At 39.1% G+C, this 23,200-nt stretch overlaps 1 protein-coding gene across 1 annotated transcript; it reads right to left on the bottom strand.

Moving 5' to 3' along the window:
* Positions 1–14,359: 14,359 nt before the first annotated feature.
* On the bottom strand, positions 14,360–20,800 carry LOC122084180. Its single transcript, XM_042652261.1, has 7 exons — positions 20,675–20,800; positions 20,203–20,308; positions 20,063–20,114; positions 19,842–19,947; positions 19,302–19,400; positions 15,469–15,577; positions 14,360–15,392 (listed from the first exon to the last, which is right to left on the bottom strand). Exons 1-7 carry the CDS (start codon positions 20,798–20,800, stop codon positions 14,668–14,670), a joined length of 1,323 nt encoding a protein of 440 aa, XP_042508195.1. The 3' UTR covers positions 14,360–14,667.
* Between the last annotated feature and the right edge of the window lie 2,400 nt (positions 20,801–23,200).

The raw sequence follows: 23,200 nt of genomic DNA on the forward strand, positions 1-23,200 counted from the left end.
ATTGGTCTTGTGAGTTGGGAAAAACTTCTTAAAGAAGACAACTATGAATTGTTCCCATGAGGTTATAGAATTTGTGGGTAACTTATACAACCACTTCTTAGTTTGGTCTTTCAATGTAAACGTGATGAACCTAAGCTTAACAGCATCATCAGAAAGCTGTTGGATCTTAATTAGAACACATACCTCTTCAAATTCCCTTAGAAATAGGTATACATCCTCAGAGGTCAGCCCATGAAAGTGGGGCAACATAGTGATGTACTGAGATTTGAGCTCAAAATTATTGCCCTGGGCTTGTGGTAGAACTATGCAGGAAGGTTGGGCTGCTCTAGCAGGGTAGAACCTATCTTTTAGAGATTTAGGTGGAGGGTTTTGCTATTGGTCTCCCATATTTAAGGGTTTTAAAGAGAGCAAACGTGTAGGGTCATTACTTGTTGGATCTCTTCTTTCTAACCGATTCTTAGTATTATGTACCCATTTAACACTCGTGCAATAGAAAACTACCCACAACTAGAGTAAGACAAGCACAAAAGAATGAAAATAAAACATTTTTTTAAATAATTATTTTTATTATTTTTGTTTTTAGCCTTTTGGGAGCTTACCAGCAGGGATCCGGGGTTGCTCAGGTCAATTCCTGAGGTACTACTACAAGACAAAACCTATCTTTATCATATTGTGAGGCTTGGTGACCTCCACCGATACAATTATTATTGCAAGTTCTTCTCAGGAATTCAATAAAAGAAAAGGAAAAACAAAATAAAGCAAACAAAGCACTCCGATTTATCAAAAGAAAGCGAAAAAAAAAAAAAAACATGGAATTGTCTCCCTGGCAACGGCGTCAAAGACTTATTTGAGATTTTAAAATGTAACCGCAAGCGTACGGATCAGTGTGCTACGGGTTGAACACAGGGAGAGTAGCCACCTTTTTTTTTTTTGCTTCTTTTAATAATGCGAAAGTGAACCGATTAATAGTTGTGATCTAATTCTAACTATCGTCCTAAAAATATGTATCTAAAATAAAATAACGTCCTAACCATTCGTCATCTAAGAATTTAAATACGCAAGCCACGTAATTAAAATTATATAAATAAATAACTGAAAATAAACACCCCAAGCAATTAAAAAGCAATGAAGGAAAAAATGCTAAAATAAAAATAAAGTAAAAAAAAGGGGATAAAGCTAGAGAGAGACTCACAAGTAGGTTTCTCTACTCAGTCCAAGGGATGCATCATAATATGAGCTTCCCTACTTGACCAGAGAGTCACTCTTACAAGGGTTACTCTACTTGGCTTTAGGGAAAAGGGAGGCAATTAAAATAAGAAACAATAAAATAAAATGATGGTTCTATGACTAGGAGGAGCAAAGCCAACACATATATTAGACATGAACCTTGGGGGAAAGGGAAAGCAATAATGTAATGACTGAAATTAAAACCCTAAATTAAGAAAGAAAGGGTAGTCTAAAGAGGGAATGAGAGGGGGGTGAGAAGACTACTGAAGGAGCCTACCTACTCGAATTTCAACCCTTGAACTGAAAACTTGATCGATTTGAGATACTACCAGTACTAAAAATTAGATCTGGAATAAACCAAATTTAAAATTTCTAGTACTAGAGAAAACAAACTTGAAGAAAAAAATTGAACTTGAAAGACATGCTCCACAACTTATTCTTATCACCTAGAACTAAACCTAGAGCTAGAACTTGAAAATCACAACTTTAATTGTTTAAGCTATAAAAATAAAAGACTGAATCAAAAGCAAAAGTGCTTGCATTAATTGAATAAAAAGAACTAACAAAAGTGTTTAAAGCATAAACCTAGAACTAGAGCTAGAGAAAGAAAACTAGAGAAAGAGATAGAGCAACTAAAAAAAAAAAAAAAAAAAACCTAGAAGAATAATGAAGTGCCTCATCCCCTTGTGTTAATTCTATTATATAGAGAATGGGGGAGGGAAGCTAATGATTTTAGCTTCTAAAATAAAAAAAGGTTTTTTTTTATCTTATTGATAAGGTGGAGGAGAGAGAAGAGAGAAAACGTGTGGAGAGAGAATCTCCCACGATTTTTCTTGCCCTTTTTTTCCTATTTTCCATCTTGGCCGACCTTTTTTTAAATGATGAGTAGGAGAGAGAAAATATTCTAAAAAAAAAACTCAACAAAATGGCAGCTAAGAGGTTCGAAATTAAGACCTCCTAATAAGCAAGGGATTTTGCACACCACAACTCACCAACTACGCTAGGTAGTTGTTATAAAAAATGAATCTTTAATCACTTAAGGATGTGGTCCATCAATCTTGTTGGCATTTAGAATATTCCTTATATCCCTGAGACAACTGCAGACGGGCTGGTTCTGCATCTCGGTTCAGTTCTGATCCATTATTCTTTTTCTGACCCGAAAAGAATAATCACTTGTATGGTTAATCAAACGAATGTGTACTTTTAATTGAACACGTCCATCTTACTCAGAATTTCATCTTCTTTGCAACCATGAAAAGAAATAGGACATCTTTATGTGTAAAATTAGAAATATAGCGTCCGATAGTCCTTAAGGCCTTGAAAATATAAAACCTGCAAAAAGAGAGTAAAGCCCAAGGTAGCTCCATTCTAAATATGTAAAATGCATATTTTACTATCCTATATTTCACACATAAATGTGCTCATCAGCTGGGTTGCTGCATGGGTGTGAAAATGGGTTGGAAATGTGTAGGACCCAGTCAAGAATGTGTGGGACTCAATTGGGAATGTGCGGGACTCAGTTGGGAATGAGTGGGGCTTGGCTGCATGCACGTGGAGCCTGGTTGAGTGTACACGGGGCTTGGTGGTGGGCATGTAGGGCTTGGTTGTGGGTAAACTGGGCTTGGTTGCTTGCACGTGGGGCTTGGTTGTGTGCACACGGGGCTTGACCGTGTGCACGCGGGGCTTGGTTATGTGCATGCGGGGCTTGCATGGGTGGGGTTTAGGCACTCAAGGCAAGGCATAGGGCTCGCATGGGCGGGGCTTGGGCACTTGAGGCACGGTGTGGGTGCTTGCATGGGTAGAGTTTGGGCACTCAAGGCAAGGCATGGGTGCTCGCATGGGCAGGGTTTGGGAGCATAAAGTACGATTTTTGGGAATGATTGCAGGGGATCCGTTTGTTCGATTTTGACGTACCATATATCATTAAAATTGGAATTTTTAAGTACTATGCATCTATTCTGTCACTTTGATTGGATTCCTTCGTATACGAAATGTCATAATTGGACCCTTTATTTCTCTCACGTGGGTTTTCTGAGAATTTTGGATGAGTATGGAGTGCTCCTGGGAATAGTTACATTAGTCAATTTTCATCTCTATTGATCGAAAGCGAAAGGTCGCATCCAAGATCCATGTGTCATCATAGCCGGGAGATGAGAAAATTGGGTGTCTACAGAATGCCCCTCTTTGGTTGAGGCCTATGCCAACAGCCGAAGGGCAAAGAAAAGAACTACCACATTTTGTCACTCGGAGCATGTACTGCTGTCATCTTGCTTATTAATGATGGAGTTAAAAATGCAATAGATAATATCTCTTAACTACTTTGAAGTTTAGGACTTACCTGGGATGCCGATTATAGGAAAGAAATTCGTTGCTCTTCCAATCTTGCAAAAGATGTTAGTACTTGATTTTTGGATTTTCCTTAGCTGAGCTTCACATGTGCTAGGTCAGGGAATTTGGTCTTCCAGACAGGTTCTTTCGAACCAATCTGGGCTATCTAGTCTTCCAGGTGGGTTCTTTCGAATCGGGCTGGGCTATCTGGTCTTCCATGCAAGTTCTTTCGAACCAAGCTGGGCTATCTGGTCTTCCAGGTGGGTTCTTTCGAACTGGGCTGGGCTATCTAGTCTTCCAGGTAGGTTCTTTTGAATCGTTATGGGCTATCTGGTCTTCAGGTTGGTTCTTTCGAACCGGTCAGAGCTATCTGGTCTTCAGGTGAGTTCTTTCGAATCGGTTTGGGCTATCAGGTATTGTCAATTATAGGAAAGAAATTCGCTGCTCTTTCAATCCTATAAAAGACATTAATAATTGATTCTTGATTTTGTGATTTTTGACCTTTGATTTTTTTATTATTCTTTGGAGTTTTAATCTGTTGGACTACTGAAATCTTGAATTTGGATTTTTAAATTGGAATCTTAATTTTCTCTTGATTTGAACTTTGAATTTTGATCATAGGGATTTGTTCTTGTATTTCCTGCAAACACAAACATATGTATATTTGGGAATGCGTGGGGCTTGGCTGCGTGCACATGGAGCCTGGTTGAGTGTACGCGGGGCTTGGTGGTGGGTATGCGGGGCTTGGTTGTGGGTAAACATGGCTTGGTTGCTTGCACGCGGGGGTTGGTTGTGTGCACACGAGGCTTGACTGTGTGCATGCGGGGCTTGGTTATGTGCACGCGGGGCTCGCATGGCTGGGGTTTGGGCACTCAAGGCAAGGCATAGGGCTCGCATGGGCGGGGCTTGGGCACTCGAGGCATGGTGTGGGTGCTTGCATGGGTAGAGTTTGGGCACTCAAGGCAAGGCATGGGTGCTCGTATGGGCAGGGTTTGGGCGCTTAAAGTGCGATTTTTGAGAATGATTGCAGGGGATCCGTTTGTCCGATTTTGACGTACCATATATCATTAAAATTGTAACTTCGAAGTACTATGCATCTATCCTGTCACTTTGATCGGATTCCTTCTTATATGAAATGTCATAATTGGACCCTTTATTTCTTTCACGTGGGTTTTCTGGGAATTTTGGATGAGTATGGAATGCTCCTGGGAATAGTTACATTAGTCGATTTTCATCTCTGTCAATTGAAAGCGAAAGGTCGCATCCAAGATCCATGTGTCATCATAGCCGGGAGATGAGAAAATTGGGTGTCTACAGAATGCCCCTCTTTGGCTGAGGCCTGTGCCAACATCCGAAGGACAAAGAAAAGAACTACCACATTTTGTCACCCGGAGCATGTACTGCCGTCATCTTGCTTATTAATGATGGAGTTGAAAATGCAACAGATAATATCTCTTAACTACTTTGAAGCTTAGGACTTACCTGGGATGCTGATTATAGGAAAGAAATTTGCTGCTCTTCCAATCTTGCAAAAGATGTTAGTACTTGATTTTTGGATTTTCCTTAGCTAAGCTTCACATGTGCTAGGTCAGGGAATTTGGTCTTCCAGGCAGGTTCATTCGAACCGATCTGGGCTATCTAGTCTTCTAGGTGGGTTCTTTTGAATCAGACTGGGCTATCTGGTCTTCCATGCAGGTTCTTTCGAACCAAGCTGGGCTATCTGGTCTTCCAGGTGGGTTCTTTCGAACCGGGCTGGGATATCTAGTCTTCAGGTGGGTTCTTTCGAACCGGTCAGAGCTATCTGGTATTTAGGTGAGTTCTTCCGAATCGGTCTAGGCTATCAGGTATCGTCAATTATAGGAAAGAAATTCGCTGCTCTTTCAATCCTATAAAAGACATTAATAATTGATTCTTGATTTTGTGATTTTTAACCTTTGATTTTTTTATTCTTCTTTGGAGTTTTAATCTGTTGGACTATTGAAATCTTGAATTTGGATTTTTAAATTGGAATCTTGATTTTCTCTTGATTTGAACTTTGAATTTTGATCATAGGGATTTGTTCTTGTATTTCCTGCAAACACAAACATATGTATATTTTCATTTATTTTTCCCTCCCCCTTGTTTGTTCATCATTTAATTTTAGCATCTTATGAATGAAAACTTATCTTTGGCATAAAGAAGATCTCTCTCTCTCTCTCTCTCTCTCTCTCTCTCTCTCTCTCTCTCTCTCTCTCTTTATGGTTTATGGCCTGCAATGTGTAGGCATAATCAATTCCACAACTCAAGTCTTCATTAGAGCAATTGGGTGACACAAAAATCCAAATACTTCCTCATTGTACTACCAAGTGAATTATATGGAAAGGGAAACAACTTTCCTACCATAGCCAAGATAGATAAGTAACAAGGTGGGTAGACAACTCTTGGGGTGGGTGAAAGTTCACTAACTCCTCTGGGTCCATCACCTCGAGCCTATGTTATTGGCTGATGTATACAGGTAAATAAAAGGATGTGTGAGTCAATCCCATTAACCTGACATAGTTGTAGCCAGGGGTCTTTATCAGAAAATCTTTTTGTGGCTTTCCTGGGCATTTCCATGCAATGTCCTTTATAGTTCTTCCTTATAGGTACTCTTTCCAATCATCAATGAGTTTCAATTCTAGGGCTTCCATCTTTTCTTAGTAACCATGAGCCCCGAGTTGACCTCTATTTGATGGCATGTTCAGCTTCAACTTATCAAATAGCCAGAGTCGGAAAATGGTAGGACTTCCTCAATAATGATCGAGTCTAAATCTATGGTTATGGTTTATATCATCAAACCCTTTGAATGTTTCTGTAAGAACTGTGGGAATGACATCTCTTCCTTTCTTCAATTGCTTTATCACTTCTATCAAGACAGTTGGTGTACCACGTCTCGAAGTTCGGAGAACATAGCGAGCTATTATGCACAGTAGATAAGCATCTTGTGACCTTTGCTGATGGATTCCTCCTAGTGGTAGGTATTGAATGAAGCTCCTAGCCACCTTAAGAAAATCAATCTTTCCATATCTGAAGAATTGCTTCATTTCCTTTTTTTCCCATCCGAAAAAGTATTGAATCTCTTCTGAGTGATATTTCTTCAAAAATGGTTGAATCAACTTGCCCTTAAGTGGAGTTAACATATAAACTCAGAATTCCTCAAGAGTTGGACAGATCTCCACCAGCCCAAACTGAAATACATGAAGATTAGTATCCTAATATGGAGGCATCTATCGAAGTAGACGGTGATGCAGCTTTATACACCCAATTCGACTAAGCACTGACATATTCATGGATTCTAGCAATTCTGGTGCCATTATACTCATGTCCATGGTCCATTTCCTCAGTGTCTCATCCAAGGAGCTCATGACTTATCCTATAGTTATCACGGGCAAAGAGAAGATGTGGTGATTTATTAAAGCATTACTCATTAACTATTGACACAACCAAACCTTTAGACTAGATGTCGTAGTTGGCTTGGACACGAATGCTTTGGTGGCCCGTGGTATGGGACGTAGTGGCACTATACGGATGTACTATCTCACATAGGAGTATGCGGTTAGGATTGACATATCCTTGTACTATGACCCTTCCCAGTAGGGGTTTAGGTGTTGGGTATATCCTGTCGGCAACTTCAGTGATATAATAGAGGGCTAATCGTATTGCTTTTAAATTTAATGTCGCTCTGAGTGAGCATTTTACTTTCATGTCGCTCTGGGTGAGCAATTTACTTTAATGTTCCTCTGGGTGAGCATTTTACTTTTCAGTACCAACGGCTGGCTTTCTTCAGCAACCCTATGGGCGTATCGCGGGATGAGGTTCGAGACTCAAACCCCGGGGCATACGTGCACTGTGGTTGTGAGTAGCACATAACCTATATTTCTTATGTATATATCACGCCTACGGACCCCGCATGTAATTATGTTATATAATACAATTTGGGTATCAAGAGTATTGGTGTATTTACAGATATATACAGGTAAGACTTCCGCTACAATATAAATTTTATTTCACTTAGCGAGTGTATGTGGTGCTGTGGTTACTGCGTCATGTGATCCTAGCAGGTTTTGAGTTAATAGGGGTTAACTCGGTCACCGATCTGGTTCTGTGTGGAATGGAGTGTGACACTTCCTCCTTAAGTTCTCCATGAAGGAAGACATTCTTCACATCTCACTGCTAGAGATCCCAATCTAAATTGGTGACACAAGCCAAGATAACACGAATTGTGTTCATCTTAGCAACTAGAGCAAAAGTCTCCTGGTAGTTAATCCCTTAAGTCTGTGTGAAGCCTTGGGTAACAAGTCTAGCTTTATACCGTTCCACTGTACCATCAGCCTTCTATTTTACTATGAAGACCCGCTTGCACCCAACTATCTTCTTTTGTGAGGGAAGACACACCAGATCCCATATTTCATTCTTCTTCAGAGCCTGTATCTCTTCAATGATAGCTGCCTGCCATTGTGAGTCTGCACTCACTTCCTGCCAGGTATAAGGAATGGACACAGAGGAAAGAGAAGACACAAAACTATAGTAGAAAGGAGAAAGTGAGTCATAAGAAATAGTTTTAGCAATACGATGTAAAGTACAAGACCTAATGCCTTTATGAACAGTAATAGGCAACTCACGAGACTGATCAACAGAAGGAGAAGGAGAATTACTAGGGTCCAAGGGGACGAGATCAGGCTCGAGAGGAGACAACTTGCATGGTAGGGTAGATGTTGGATGTGTAGTGGTCTAAGTCTTCTCTCTGTGACTATACACACGTATCTCCGGCTGAGGTAAAGTAGGAGAAGTAGCAGTGTCATTCTCCCCCTGAAACAAGATACTAGTTGGGATAGTAATTTCAAGAGATGGCAGAGATGGCGACAAATCTTCCACAATGGGAGGAGACTCCCCCTAAAGAGGTTTCACGGTGTAGTATGCCACAAATTAGTGAAAGACAACATCCATAGTCACAAACCAACGCCGAGTATGAGGATGAAAACACCGATAGCCTTTCTGAGTAGGAGTATATCCAAAAAAAATACATCGGAGATCACGAGGATCAAACTTTCCATGAGGATGATGATCGCGAGCATGGAAAACACTACTGAATACCTTAAGAGGAATATGAAAGGTAGCGGAACTTTGGAGAAGATCCAAAGGGGAGTGGAAGGCATGGACCCGAGAAGGTATTCGGTTGATAAGAAAGACAACAGTGAGAATTGCGTCGCTCCAGTACTAGGGAGGAAAATGCATCTCAAACAAAAGAGAGCGTGCTACCTCTAGTGGTGTCAAAACCTAGTCTAAACCGATAAAATCAATCGAAACTGATCGATAAAACTTGAACCAAACCAATCCGATCCTTATTGGATTGGTTTTGGATTGAGGTATGTTGGGACCGACTGAAAACCGATCTAAATCAAACCGACCAATAATCAAATCGAAACCAAACCGAATAAAACCGATAAAAAAAGAAATGATTGTGAGATTATAAATTGGTGAATTAACCATCCATTTTTTACAATATAAGTGAGAAAAATTTTTATTGTAAGGGGAATTGTTACAAATCATTGAATATTAGGTTATGAATAGAGAAATTGATTTGTAAATTATAATAATGCTTCCATTGATTTATTTGTTCGCTATAGAAAACTAGTTGGATAGTTAAATGAATGATTGGATAATAGGGTTCATTTTATGATTTCAATGTTAGTTAACTTCTTAGTAATTTGTTATCTATTGGTTTCAATATTAGTTATCTTTCCCTTGCAATGATAAACCATGATTTAATTAATCATAAATTTAAAGTGTTTTTTTCATCAAATCTTGTCACTATAAGTTATGAATGTAAGATTCATTATGGTTCAAGCCCAATAATAAACCGATCTAAACCTGTATTAACCCGATATTGAAAAATCAAAATAAACCAAAACCAAATTGGACCGAAATTGAAACTGAAACCGACTGAAAATCGAAGTTCTTTAACGGATTGATTTTAGTCTCCCTCATTCCTACATCGAAACTGATTCAACCCGATCGAAATCGAATCAAACCGTCCAATTGACACCCCTAGCTACCTCACAAAGGTGGTGATTCATCCACTCAGTAACACCATTCTGAGCCAGAATATCCACACAACTAGTCTGATGAATCATTTCATGATAGGAAAGGTAAGCTTGAAATGACCTTCAAAGTATTCTCGGCCATTGTCACTTCGAAGGATCTTAATGGTAGCACCGAACTGAGTCTGAACCATGCGGTGAAACTGCTGAAAGCAAAAGAAGGTCTCGACCTTGGTTCTCATCATATAAATCCAAGTAGTCTGATAATGATAATCAATAAAGAGACAAACCACCGATAACCATTGACAGACACATAGTGGGATAGACCCCAATTATCAGAATGTATCAAAGAAAAATGAGTGATACTTTTATTTCCAGACACAAAATAAGTGATTCAAGTTTGTTTGGCCAAAACACATGCCTCACAAAAAAACTGACTGGAATTACAATTTTTAAAGGAATAAAAAACTCTAGCTAAAGTTCCCAAAGGTGGATGTCCCAACCAACGATGCCACTGTAGTAACTCAGAGATGGGAGGTGACGTAGAAATGTCTGAAGAGCCTGACCAGAGACCAATGGCTAGTCATCATCAAGCAGATACAGACCACTACGTACCCTACCAGAGCCAATCATTGCCCTTATCACCAAATCCTAAAAAACATAATGAGGCGAAAAAAAGATGACTTTGCAATTAAGACTACTAATGGACAAAAGGTTAGCGAGAAAAGAATGAATATGCAATATAATAGAAAGGGATAAAGAGGGGGTATAGCTAATAGAGCCCTTCCCCAGAATAGTGGAATAAGCCCCATTAGCCAATTTGACATTACTAGGACAAGTAGTGTATTATAAAAAAAAGAGACAAGTGGCTTGTCATATGATTAGAAGCCCCAGAGTTTATAATCCAAGGGGCCCTTTTTCAGATGTATCAACAAGATGACCATGAAGCTTCCAGCAGTGCTCCCTGGTGTGATGCTCCTTCCCATAGTAATCGCACTTCACTGGAGTTCTGGTAGAGGAGCCACCAGACTGTAGGGCCGCACTAAGGGATTGAGTGCCAGAAACAAGTGCAAATCTCTTAGTTGGAGTGGCAGCTTGCTGTGGAAGCATAGTGGTACATCAACTGTCCTCAAGTTGGATCACAGCATAGGCTTGATCTAAGGTAGGAAAGGGGTCACGACTTAAAACCTGGGACTGCAACTGATCAAACTCCATATTCAAACCTGCTAGAAAGTCATAGACCCTGATCTTGTCCTCTCACTTCTGAAAATTGGTGACATCTTCAGGAGTGGAAGAAGTATACTCCTCATAGAATTTCAACTTTGTCCATAGTGTCTGCAACTTATAGTAGTATTGTGACAGAGTGAGCCCTCTCTTCCTCAGATCACGAACCTTCTGGCGAGCTCAAAGACCTGAGTATCATTTTCTATCTGGGAACAGATATCCTAGACAGATTTCCAGATCTTCACATCGGACTTAAGGAGGAGATAGCCACGATAAAGTTGTGACAACACGGAGTTGACAAGGAATGCCATAAATAGAGAGTTGCCACACTCCTACTTGTCAATCTCAGTACCGGTGGTCAGACACTTCATGGTTCTAGTGAGATACTAGTAATAACCATGAGACTTGATGGAGATGCAGACCCAGCATGACCACATAAGATAGTTTGTGCCATCAAGATTGATAGCATAAGGAAGAAAGGTAGGAAGAGTTGTGGTGTCTCTGCTAGTAGAAGCAGAGGAGCTGGTAGACATGGTTGCTACTCAAGGGGGCTGTGCAAATAGAAGAAACACTAGCTGAAGATAGAGAAAACACCAAACTATCCAGAAAAATCTAGAAGCCCCAAAAATTGATAAAGGGTAAAACCCTGAGAAAACGATTTCGGGGATAGCTCTTAAACAGAGACCTCAAACAAAAAATTGGTCAGTACATACCATGACAAGGATAAGAGGCACCAATCGCAACAAATATCAAGATGATTGGAACATCGAGTAGGAAAAAAGCATCTCGACAATGAAAAAACGTTCTTAGGCAGAAAATCCTAAAAAAGTGATGAAAAAAAAAATGTTATAGGTCTCTCAAATTATTGTAGAAGAGAGTCTGAGAGCCCAGGGGAAGGACGGATGGATGCTAGAAACACTTTTAGTGATTTAAGAAGCTCCTACCACGAGAGAGAAGTAGATGAAGAGAGATGAAGGGAGGTGCAAATGAAAGAGGTACTGGGAGAGAGAGAGAAAAAGAGAAATGAGAAAGAGGCAAAGAGATGGAGAAGAGGGAGAACCCTTAGGGTTTCAGATCCTATGGCTATGATACCATGTTGAATAGGGTAATGACTTGTGTGTCATATGACACTATTCCTTTTATTTATAACAATGAAGAAAATGTTCTAGAGAATTACAAAAACCATTAAACCCCTTAAGGTCTGTTTGGTAACTGACACTTTTCCTAAAACCCATAAAACCCATTATTACAATAATTATATTTTTCCCTTGTCTATAAGTTACTATCATTTGTCTTCATCTTTTTCAATTCTTGCATCACGTTTCCACACAGAACATTAAAAGCCCTTGGAGTAATTGAGACAAGAGGAGAGCCTAAGTCACTTGATCGAAGTCAGATCTACTATTGAATCCGACCATGAAGGATTCTGGCACGCCCACGCACACACCAATATGGTCAGGTGACCGTAACTTAGCAAAGGATTTTGTTGCCAAATCCATATCCATGATAAAAGTCCGACTTAACTAAGTGGAACCACATGCCTAACATTGTCCTCGGCCCACAACCTAACACGAACCCAATCTTTGATAAAATCAATTCAGAGTGGACTCAATAATTTGTTTTATGTGTGGGTTCTAGACCCTAATCTTAATGGTGACGTTTTGTCATTGAGACTTTATGTGCCTCAGCTTCTTCCGATTCTTGCAGCAAGATGTTCCACTTTTTTGGGTAGGAATTGAAGTTTCAACTCTTTCTTCAACTTCTCCCATGTTGAGATAGTCTTAATATGTCCATATTGTTATCACCACCACAACATGGCATCAATGGTAAGGCATATGACACTTGTGCTCTCCATCTCCTCCTCGACTTTCATCTTGGAAGCCTTGAACTATTGCTCCATTTGACAAATGAAGTTTTTAAAGACTTCTGCATTCCTTGTCCCATTGAAGGGCTTCGGTTTAGGGACCCAAAGCTTAGAGACCTCCCTTGGACCATGCCCTCCCTTGGCCACAACCTCCTCCAGCACGGCCCTCAATTCCTCGTTGACAACCCTCAAGTTGTCAATCTCCCTTTTGAGTGAATCCAACACTCTGGCCGAAACCGACAACAGTGCTCTGGTGTCTTACACCTTACCAACCGCCAGACTACCAATATTGAGATTGCGATATTGTGCATAGATATCAACGACTTATCTTCTTATTTTGTTTCTTGCGATTTTTATTTTATTTCATGAGATTAATAGCGTGACTGATTCGTCGGTCCAAAGGGCATTGACCTATGCGTGTAGGATTGAATGGTCCATATCCAGTATATAACTTGGACATCTTGCACGGCTCATGCCTAAATAAATGAGCTCCCTTCTGCCAAAAAAAAAAAAAGACAAAAAAACAGAGATCCCATCGAAGGCTGCTTTGATTGTGGCTCACACACTTAGAAAGGGTATTTGGAGTGCTTGGAGAATGTCAACTCTTGATGCTTCAAACGAGAGAGGCACACATGGGCTTAACCAGGGGGTTGGTTTTTTGGGTTTTAGAGGGTGGAAGGCAAGGGGTGGGAGTGTTATTTTGCCACCCTCGCACAGGTTCATCCCCACCAACACCCCCCCACTTTTTTTTTTTTTTTTTTGCGTAAAACAATTAGTCAGCTAATGGATCATTTGTATTTAAATAAAAAAGAATAAAAACAAAAGGAATACATGACACTGGAAAACATCAGAGATGCAAAAACAAAAACAACCTGCGACCCCCTTCCCACCTTTGTCATTGCCATCAGCAGCAGGAAAAGAGGACTGAAGGAAGAAGACAAAAAAAAAAGACCTCAGCCAGAGTTAAAAGCATCCTAAACTGATGTCTTCCTTGACCATCATCACTTAGATAATTTAGAAACAAAACAGGCCACTCTAGTAAGGGATCAGAAGTTTCAACTTTTGCTGCAGACTTGGCTAAATGATCAGCTATGAGATTAGCTTCCCGTTTACAATGAGAAATCTTCCATTCAATGCCTTGGAGATAATTCTGAAGAGCACTCCAATGCTGTCACATACACCAAGGAATCACACCCTTCGAAACCATGACCACCACTGATGCCGAGTCACATTCAATCCGTAACTTCAAATACCTGCTAGTCTTCCCCATCATAAGACCCAACATAAGCGCCTTAAACCCACTCGCAATTTGTTGTTCACTCCCAAGTAACCTGTAACCTTTTGAGTAGGTGATACAGCTATTGTTGAAAAATAATGTCAAAGCTTCCCATTACAGTTCTTGCTTTGATATTTGATTAGAACATTACACTTCCAACTACAAGGAGCCATAATGGGAAAACTTTGAAATAGATGCATTGAGATATAATGAATTGTCACCAGAACGGTCAACCCCAACTCAATTGAACCTAACCAAAACAACACAAGGGATTCCACGCCTGCAAAAATAGTAAAAGCTTCACAGGTTCCTTTCTTTTGTTCCCCTCATCCAAATTGCCATGCCAAAGTTATCCCGCAGTCCATATCTACTGCTACAGACTTGACACAAAACAGGAAATGCAGAATTAATAGAAATCTGTAAGCTCTTGAATTCTAGTAATGAAAAGGACAACCTCCTGACCCAAAATGGGTGTGTGCAAAGAAAGTGCACATTCAAAAGATGCACATTATCTTACATCTTGAATCAAGTAGTTCATTAAATTCCACATTTCCTCCCATATATTATGTGAACCCATCCCCATCCCCATCCCCGACCCCGACCCCGACCCCGACCCCACCAACCCTCTCCTCCAAACCAGGAGTGTGAAAAAAAAGGGCAGACGAAATCAGAACTATAATGGGGGGATTTCATTGGTGTCTTAAGCATTTCCTCCCTGTCCTCCTGCAGCATTTCCAACATGAAGAAACAACACAGCCATTAGCTCCCAGGTCTCCACAACCTGGCATAGAACAATGCAAGAAACAACTCCTTTGTCCTCTATAGATCTCAGCTCCCATAATGTTTTGGATATAAGTACTCCCTTGGTCCACAAAATGGTTTACGTTCCTCGCACCAAGTTGATACACAGAATCTGCATATGTAGGAAAGCCATTGGTCCTCTGATTGTATTCTTGATGCCTCAAAGCAGGTGCCACCATTGGATTTGTATAAGGCCTGAAAGGTGCCAATCTCAATGCATCTGGAGCAAGGCCTGCCTTGTAATTGGAAACATGGCATGGCCCTCCACTTTCATGACCCATAAACTGAGAATTTCTAGGTCTGTATTGCATTTGTGACCATAACTGTGTCTGGGGATCTCCATTTTGGGTGTAAGCATGAAACATGGGAACTTTATCTTGCAGGTTTCTCAAGGATAATTTAGGAATCATTGCCTTAGGAACTGTTTTTGTTTTTGCTTGTGTATGTAGTTTTGCCTTACGAACTCTCTCTGTTTTTTCCTGTTTATGTAGTGGAGCCTTTCCACGGGAATCAATGCATTTGCGCCTTTTGGTTTCAGTTGAAGGTACAAATTCTTGGCTTCTCCTCCTCTTTGGAGATCCTGCACGGTAGGATTGTCTCCTGCGCTTGCTACCTAATACCACCAATATTAAGACTGACAAGCAGTAGACGAAATTAATTGACACATAACCCCTATGAAGATTTCAAACCTCGATTTGCAGATTGTGCAATCTTCATCGCTCTAAGACGCCTTGCTGCTGTGCCCCTTCTGTGCTTTTCTGCAAGAACTCTGGCTCTCTCTTTTTCATCATCCCATCGCTAGAGGAAACAACACAGAAGAACTTGTTACAATTATACCTCATAAATAAATACAACAATCAAATAATTAAGCGAAAACATTCAGGTGCTGCTATGGTGACAAAGGTGTGAAAATATTAACAGATTGACTTAATTTCAGCTAAAATGTCTCAGATAGATCTTCAAGTCAAAGAGATTAGCCAACAAATCCTGGCATGAGTTCACCTTATCCAAGTCATCACTTGTAAGTTGTAACAAAAAGTCCCATACCTTTTCCCACAATTTCTTAGCTACAACATTTTGGTGTTTGCTCCCACAGTTGGCAGATGTTACTGCTCAGTCATGCAACCATGTCTTTGTTAGCCTAAGACTGAACCAGCATAATGGAATTTCCCCAAGTGATTCATATATATATAAACTCATGTTTCATGACAAACTTTTCACTTGACCTCTTTACCCTCCATTATTTTTCTAAAAGTACCCCTAGGTTCCAATCATCACTTGACAAAAATATACTCCACTTTTTATTAAAATAATTTCTTCTTATTTCACATCAACTCCCCTCTCTCACTATCTCACGTCTCCACCCTCTTTATGCCACATACGATTTGATCCTCCACTTACCAATCCTTACCCCACATTACCTATGGAAAGCACTTAGAATTGTTGCTTTTCCTTTTGCTTTTATTTCTTACCATGATGTCAAAATTCTTTGTAGGGTGTAATGTTGTCATAGATGAATTTGGGAACCCCAAAGTAACTAACTCTCTCTCTCTCTCTCTCTCTCTCTCTCTCTCTCACACACACACACACACACACATATTTCCTTTCATCACTTCCACTTATACCTATAACCTATAATCTCTCACCATACACGTTCCCCCACCTTTCTCTCTGACGATCTTTAGGAAATTTAGATAAGGAAACTTTATTTTTTAATGGAGACTCTTTCATTCCTAAAATCTCATGAAATATCTTCCACCTTTTTCATCTAAACAATAAGCATATCTCTCCCTACTTAGTCTTCTAATAAACGAAGACAGCTAAATCTCATAGCCATGGCCATTATAATGCTGCAATGCTGTCATTTTTCTGTATACTCTTTTTCATATGCAAGACTACCAATAAAAAATATAATAAATGAATTTATTTTTAGCCTGATGATGAAATATCTTATGATCTAACCATTGATGTTGATTTTCTGTTTCAAATCTTAGAGATGAGAGTGTTGGATTAGGGCAAGAATAGGAAGGCTCCTAAGATATTAGAAGGTACATTGCTTCACCATGGTTCATACTTATAATTTTCCCTCATGTCCCCCAATTCTGATGTATAATCTCTTTCTTCTAGATGCTCCTATTCTAGAGTGAACTTTTTCTTTTTCAATGATGGATGTAATTAAAACGAAGACTACCATATAGAAAATTGACAGTGTTTTGTTTTCAACATATTTTGCTTGCCATTGGTCTATCATTCATCATAAGCTCCAATTTGAATTTAAGGTTATACTTTGCTTCCATATACACTACACCCACATTCTTCATGCCAATCCCTTTCCCACTGGCGATGCGAACATAAGATGGGACTCTTATCCCATCAACAAACTCCCACACCCTATTTGAAGGATCAGAAAATGCCCTTCCCCTTAGTCATCTTGGATTATCCCCTTCACCATGGGTATGGATACTCGGTCCTTCTTCGTGAGTTTCCAATTTGGATCTCACCTTTCCAACATATTGCCACACGTACAAGTTTTCTAGTGTGTGTATATATATATATATCCACTTCAAGGCAGAAGTCCTTTCGTAAGGTTTTTTATTTATTTATTACTCTCTTTTTTTTTTGCAGCAGCTTGCCAAAAATTCAGATAGAAAATATTCTTGATGGACCATTTTTTTGTCATTCCCAAAGTGAATCTCGTAAAGGCTAAATTTATATTATTTGGTACAGTCAAAGCACTTGATCAACATTCTTCAATGTATTCATATGTGGCTGAGTCATTATGTTCTTTAGTTTTACTTTTTACTTTATTATCTGAGACATTGTCTCGACTCTTGAGGATTTTTCTCTCTTCTCCAATGTATATTCCACCATAGATGAACATCTTAATTCTAATGTTCATTATTAGTACTTTTGACAATATTCTTTAAAAAGAAAACAAAAGTGTAACTGCAGAAAAAGTTGAGAACTGACCAACTTAATAATCATGCTTAGTTAATAGTTCAAAAGTCAATGCTCATATAATTTATCATTTTCTGACTAATGTAATTTAATAGGATAGAATGGATTGAGTCTAAGGAGTTAGGATGTGGAGATGTTTGAGTAACAGCAATGTGTGATAAGATCAAGGAAGATCAATACAGACGATTCAGTCTTGTGCAACAAAAACAAATTAATACACCAGTGAGGATTTTGATATGATGTAAACATGAGGTGTTAAAACATTGAGGGGTAGGAAAAAGTTGAACTGCTTGAGCTAGTCAGAAAAGACTTGAGTGGTTATAGTTAGATATGGCCTTAAATTGGATAGGATGACAGAAGAAAAATTGTGTAAACTACCCCATCAAGTTAAGGCTCAGTGACTACTTATGGATAGATTAGAGTATTACATCATTGAAATATATACCATGACCTGTTGCAGAGTGAGGTGTACTATGGGAACTGAGGTTAGAACAAAAATTTGATAAGAACTGTAAATTTTCTAGTTTTTCCATAATTTATCTTCCACGTTTTTCATCTTCCCAGGGATCATGCTGGCACAAGAGTTATAAATGCTCCATCCAAAACAAAAAAATATATTTGAATAAAATTTTACCAAAATAACAATAGGACCAAAAGTGGGGTGGTGAAAATTGATGATATGGAGATCCTGCAAAGTTTTGATTTTAGGTACCTTGGATCAATCATAAAGAAGGTAAATTAAAAGGACGGTGTTGCACAAAGAATATGAGCAAGGTGGATAAGGTGGAGAGGTGCATCCAGAGTGTTTTATGATTGATGTATTCCTTTAAAACGCAAAGGAAAATTTTATAGGATAATTATACGACCAGAAATGATGAATGGAGCTGAATGTTGGGCAATGAAGAAACAACATATAACAAAACATTAGTGTAGCTGAAATGAGGAAGTAGAGATGGATGAGTGGTAATAAAATATCGAACAAAATTATAATTAATTTAGGAGTAGCTCCGATACATGATAAGTGAATAGAAAAGTCGTTTAAGGTGGCATATAGAATGTGCGATGGAGGTTTTGAATGATCCAGTAAGGAGCAGTAATATGATTCAGATTGGAGGAACTAAAAGAGCCAAGGGTAGACTTAAAATGAATTAGGAGAAGTGGTGGGGAAAAATATGCAACTTAGGACTAGTAACAAGTATTTGAATAGCTCTTGTTAGTAATGATGCTGTTGGGATGGTTATTGGAGGTTATAATGGTTCGTACTGGTTTTTTTTTTTTGGTTTTGTGCGGGGTCTGTCCACATGGTCTAGGGTCCCCCATCCCTCCTTTAGGTCTGTCTAAAAAGGGTGGTTGGGGTTCCCTTTCTTTGTAATTTTTCCTCTTCTCTTTTCTCATTAGTACATACCTCTTCCTTATCCAAAAAAAAAAGAAGAAAAAAAAGGGTTTTTGAATAGAGTTGATTAGAGAGAGAAGATCCATGTAATAGTTGGGATAAGGCTGGCTTGAGTTTTGAACTGATTAATTAATTATCTTACAATCCTTGAGACAGATATGGCCAATTTACCTGTCGAAAAGTTTTCAGTCTGTAGAGGTTGCGGCCCTTCACAAGCAAAGGAAACAGTGGAGGCAATCTCTTGAAACCCTTGCTCCAGAGTATTTCAACCTTATCATAGATAAACAAAAATTACTAGCTTGATGAAACATAAGGACACCTAAAAAATTATGATACCGATTTTGCAGTGGTAGGTGGCACACATCTTGGGCATTACGAGCACCAAAGCCACCAATAACTGGGTCCAACATCCAAGCAAGGATCAGCAGTCACAAAAGTCAATTGCACAAAAGGGTAGGACAACTAACTGAATTGCACAAAATGTTCTGGATGTAGCAAAGGTTGTAGTGAAGAGTCAAATGCACACGAATATACAGTCCCAAGGCATGTAGGGCTGGTCTAGTGTTAGGGATAATAGACCTCCTTTTCGAAGATCAGTGAACAGTGGACCCCAGACCATGTGACACTTGGTAATCACAAGACTCCACCTTCTAGTCGACTTATATTTCTTCAAAAAATCACACTGCTTATTATCCTTTTGGGCAATCTTACCGTGAATGTATGTTGCTGTTTGGCTGCACCATAACTTTCCTTCACAACCCTTCCAGCAATGGTTCGGTTTCCCAGAAGATTCCCATTCCTTGTCACTTTGTCATATCTATTATAATCAGAATCTCAAAAGTTCAAACAAGTAACAAAATTTAGGTCCCAGATGGAAAATCACACAAAACGTGAATTGCGGGACAACAAAAAGGATCTGAAAACTCAAGTACCTCTCATAAACCTTCTGTGTGAACAAAACAACATCACCTTTGCAGACATCACCTGCATTTTTTCCCCAATAATAAATGTCAGTACACTATCAGAAGGTGAAAAAAAAATATATATATATATATATCGAAAAGCACTCTACCTGTACAGTTAATGACAAAGGATGATCTTGGATATAGTTTCTCACCATTTCCATCTTTTATCCTGAGATGCCCAAAAAGAAAAATGACAATAATAACAATGATCAACTTGCTCAGTGTTTTCAAAAGGCAAAAGGACAAAACATGGCAGAAAGGCCTTCAATAGGCTAGATGCACAAGATGCAAGCCTGATGGAAGCAACACAACTTTTCCAAAAAAAAAAAAAAATGTAGATAAAACCAGAAACAAGTAGGAATAAGTTATTTTTTGATACCTATTAAGCAAACAACAAATAAGTAAACAGTAATCTAGTAATGTACTATGATATTAGTATACCAATCATCAATTAGTAAGTAAAAGAATGAAATCTCATTGCTAGCTGCAAAATATAAAACTACCAAAGTGCTAATATATTAAGAGGCATGAAACAATGAACTGGACCCAAATTGTTTTTCCAGGTCAACTATAAGCCACGGGATCATTAGGATTCAACCATTTCTGATTGGTGTATGATGTCAAAAATTCTGCCAATGAATCGAACATAACCAGAATCTCTTTTGATTGCTTACTGGAATCATCACAGTTATCTTTCTGTGTCATTTAAATTATACTCTTATATCAGTGCTACAAAATTTAACTGAACCCAGTACTCCATTCCATTATATATTCCTATCCATCCATCAAACAGTGAAACCAAGGTTCCTTGCAATTATGACGACTCGCTGCAAAGTGCAGTTTGACAAAAGGAAAAAAAAAAAAAAAAAAAAAAAACTTATCACCCCAATATTGGGGGGTGGAGGTGGGGGAAACTACATAAAAATGGCCCCACACTAAGTTCATGTTCAGATGGGTTTTGCTGAAGGTCTCGTCAACCTGAGAAAGGAAGCAAATTTTGATGAAACTGGTCAAACCCCCCCGTTTGGTCTCAACCAGATCTTGAATCCAGAACATGCTAGGTTTGGGAATTCTCTGACATGTCCTCCTTCAAGTCACCATTGGCAGCCTGACCTGATTTTAGTCTGGAACAGCCGGACAGGAATGCGATGGGCAGTCAGCTGTTGATTGATGCTCAACCCATCTGGCTTGGAGATTGACTGAGCAAGAAAGGATCAACCCTTCTAACCTCCTGAGACAATATGTGTTTATCCAAAGAATCCTGACTTTGCATGAGGGATGATGGTATTCTCAATTGCAGCTCTTTTTCTTCTTTTGGCCCTTGGTGGGTGATAGATCACAAAAATCCTCGCTATGCAGGTAGAAGCTATAAAGAATGAACTGTATGTACTCCCACAAGTTATTACAACAAAAAATAAAGACAAAATATTGAATGCGACTTTATGCAGGATGAAGAGTAGTCATGACTGAGGTTTCAATCTTAGGCCAAGAGTTGTAAAAGGAGAAAATAACTAACATTTCGCCAGAGTTTATGCTCCAAGTGTAAAGCTCGAAGGTTGAAATTTTGGAGCCGAGCCATATGAAAATAGCATAGCTTTCCCCTTTCAAATTCATGGGAATTATTGAGTTTAGCGCTAGGTGCTAATTCTAAATAGCGATAGGGCCGATAGGGGCATTTATGTCCTATCGGCCCCATATCTCTGTGATTAGGTTTTGCTTCTTTATGGGGGTGTTTTTGTACTTTTCTTCAGCACCATTTAATATAAGTTTTGAGGCATAACTCCTATCGGCCCCATATCTCTGTGATTAGGTTTTGCTTCTTTATGGGGGTATTTTTGTACTTTTCTTCAGCACCATTTAATATAAGTTTTGAGGCATAACTCCTATCGGCCCCATATCTCTGTGATTAGGTTTTTCTTCTTTATGGGGGTATTTTTGTACTTTTCTTCAGCACCATTTAATATAATTTTTTAGGCATAACCTGCGATCAATCTATTCTGGTCTGATCGCAGGTCACTCCTCTCTTTTGGGAGTCTCTTTCAATCGCACCTCTCTCTCTCTTCTCTCCTCTTTTCTTCTTCTCTTCTTTTCCTCTCTTTCTCTGTTTTGATTACAGGTATCTGGGATTGTAACATGGTATCAGAGCCTCTATAATCAAATCAAAGGTTTTCAGAATCAGTCTCTGCTGATCTCGATTTTCCGCTAAACCTTTCTGATGTGCAGCTGCCTGCTGCTACAACTACTATGGATTAAATCACATGTAGAGATTTATTTTTTGTATAGATCATGATTTACTATTGATACGCTGAAGGTTTTAAGACTTTGGACCGCAGCCATCCTCTTCCCTGCCCTATTCGATTCTTGCAAGGTTGCTAGCGCTAGTCGCTGTGGTTCAGGTGTGATTTGCTGTTTTTTGTTCTTTTTGCGACCCTATTTGCCTACTTAATTTTTTGTTCTCATGGTTAAGACCAAGTCTACTACCTCTGTGACTACTATATCTACCTCGGACAATGTTAATGTTCAAATTACCTCTATCAAGCTCAAGGGAAGTTCGAATTACCGACTTTGGGCTTAGTCTGTGAAGGTTTAACTTATGGCCAAGGATAAACTTCAGTATACTACTTTTGAACCTCCTCTATCATTTGACAATGGTTATAATGAACGGATGAAGGAGAATGCCTTGATTTTAATCTGGTTGTGGAATAGTATGGAACCAGATGTCGCTGCAAATGTCATGTTTCACACTACTACAAAGGGAGTATGGAATGACTTGAAGGAAACATACTCTCTGGAAAAGAACATGACCTGTATTTATGATATTTATGAGAAGTTTCAGTTTTTTCAGTTTGACAGATCTCTTCCAGAGTACTATAGTGCTTTCAAGGGAATGATTGAAAAACTCAATGTTTTCCAGCCCTTGACCAACAATATTGACAAATTGAAGGCTCAGCGCAATGAGTTTTTTGTTTTCAAATTTTTGGCTGGGTTGAATAATGATTTGAAGGCAGTGAAGGACCATCTACTTGCAAGCGATATTGTTCCTACTCTGAATGACACTTATTCGCGACTACAGCGTATTACTTCATCAACTAAATCTGATCAGTC

This window comes from Macadamia integrifolia, chromosome 7 (assembly GCF_013358625.1).
Source record: "Macadamia integrifolia cultivar HAES 741 chromosome 7, SCU_Mint_v3, whole genome shotgun sequence".
NCBI lineage: Eukaryota > Viridiplantae > Streptophyta > Magnoliopsida > Proteales > Proteaceae > Macadamia > Macadamia integrifolia.

What these genes read in the sequence shown, in the direction of transcription:
- LOC122084180 (XM_042652261.1), bottom strand. Translation starts at nt 20,800, where the DNA reads ATGACACAGAAAGATAACTGTGATGATTCCAGTAAGCAATCAAAAGAG. An exon ending in CTTTGTCATTAACTGTACAG is followed by an intron (nt 20,115 to 20,202) that starts GTAGAGTGCTTT and finishes GAAAAAATGCAG; the next exon opens with GTGATGTCTGCAAAGGTGAT. An exon ending in TGCACAATCTGCAAATCGAG is followed by an intron (nt 15,393 to 15,468) that starts GTTTGAAATCTT and finishes TGGTGGTATTAG; the next exon opens with GTAGCAAGCGCAGGAGACAA.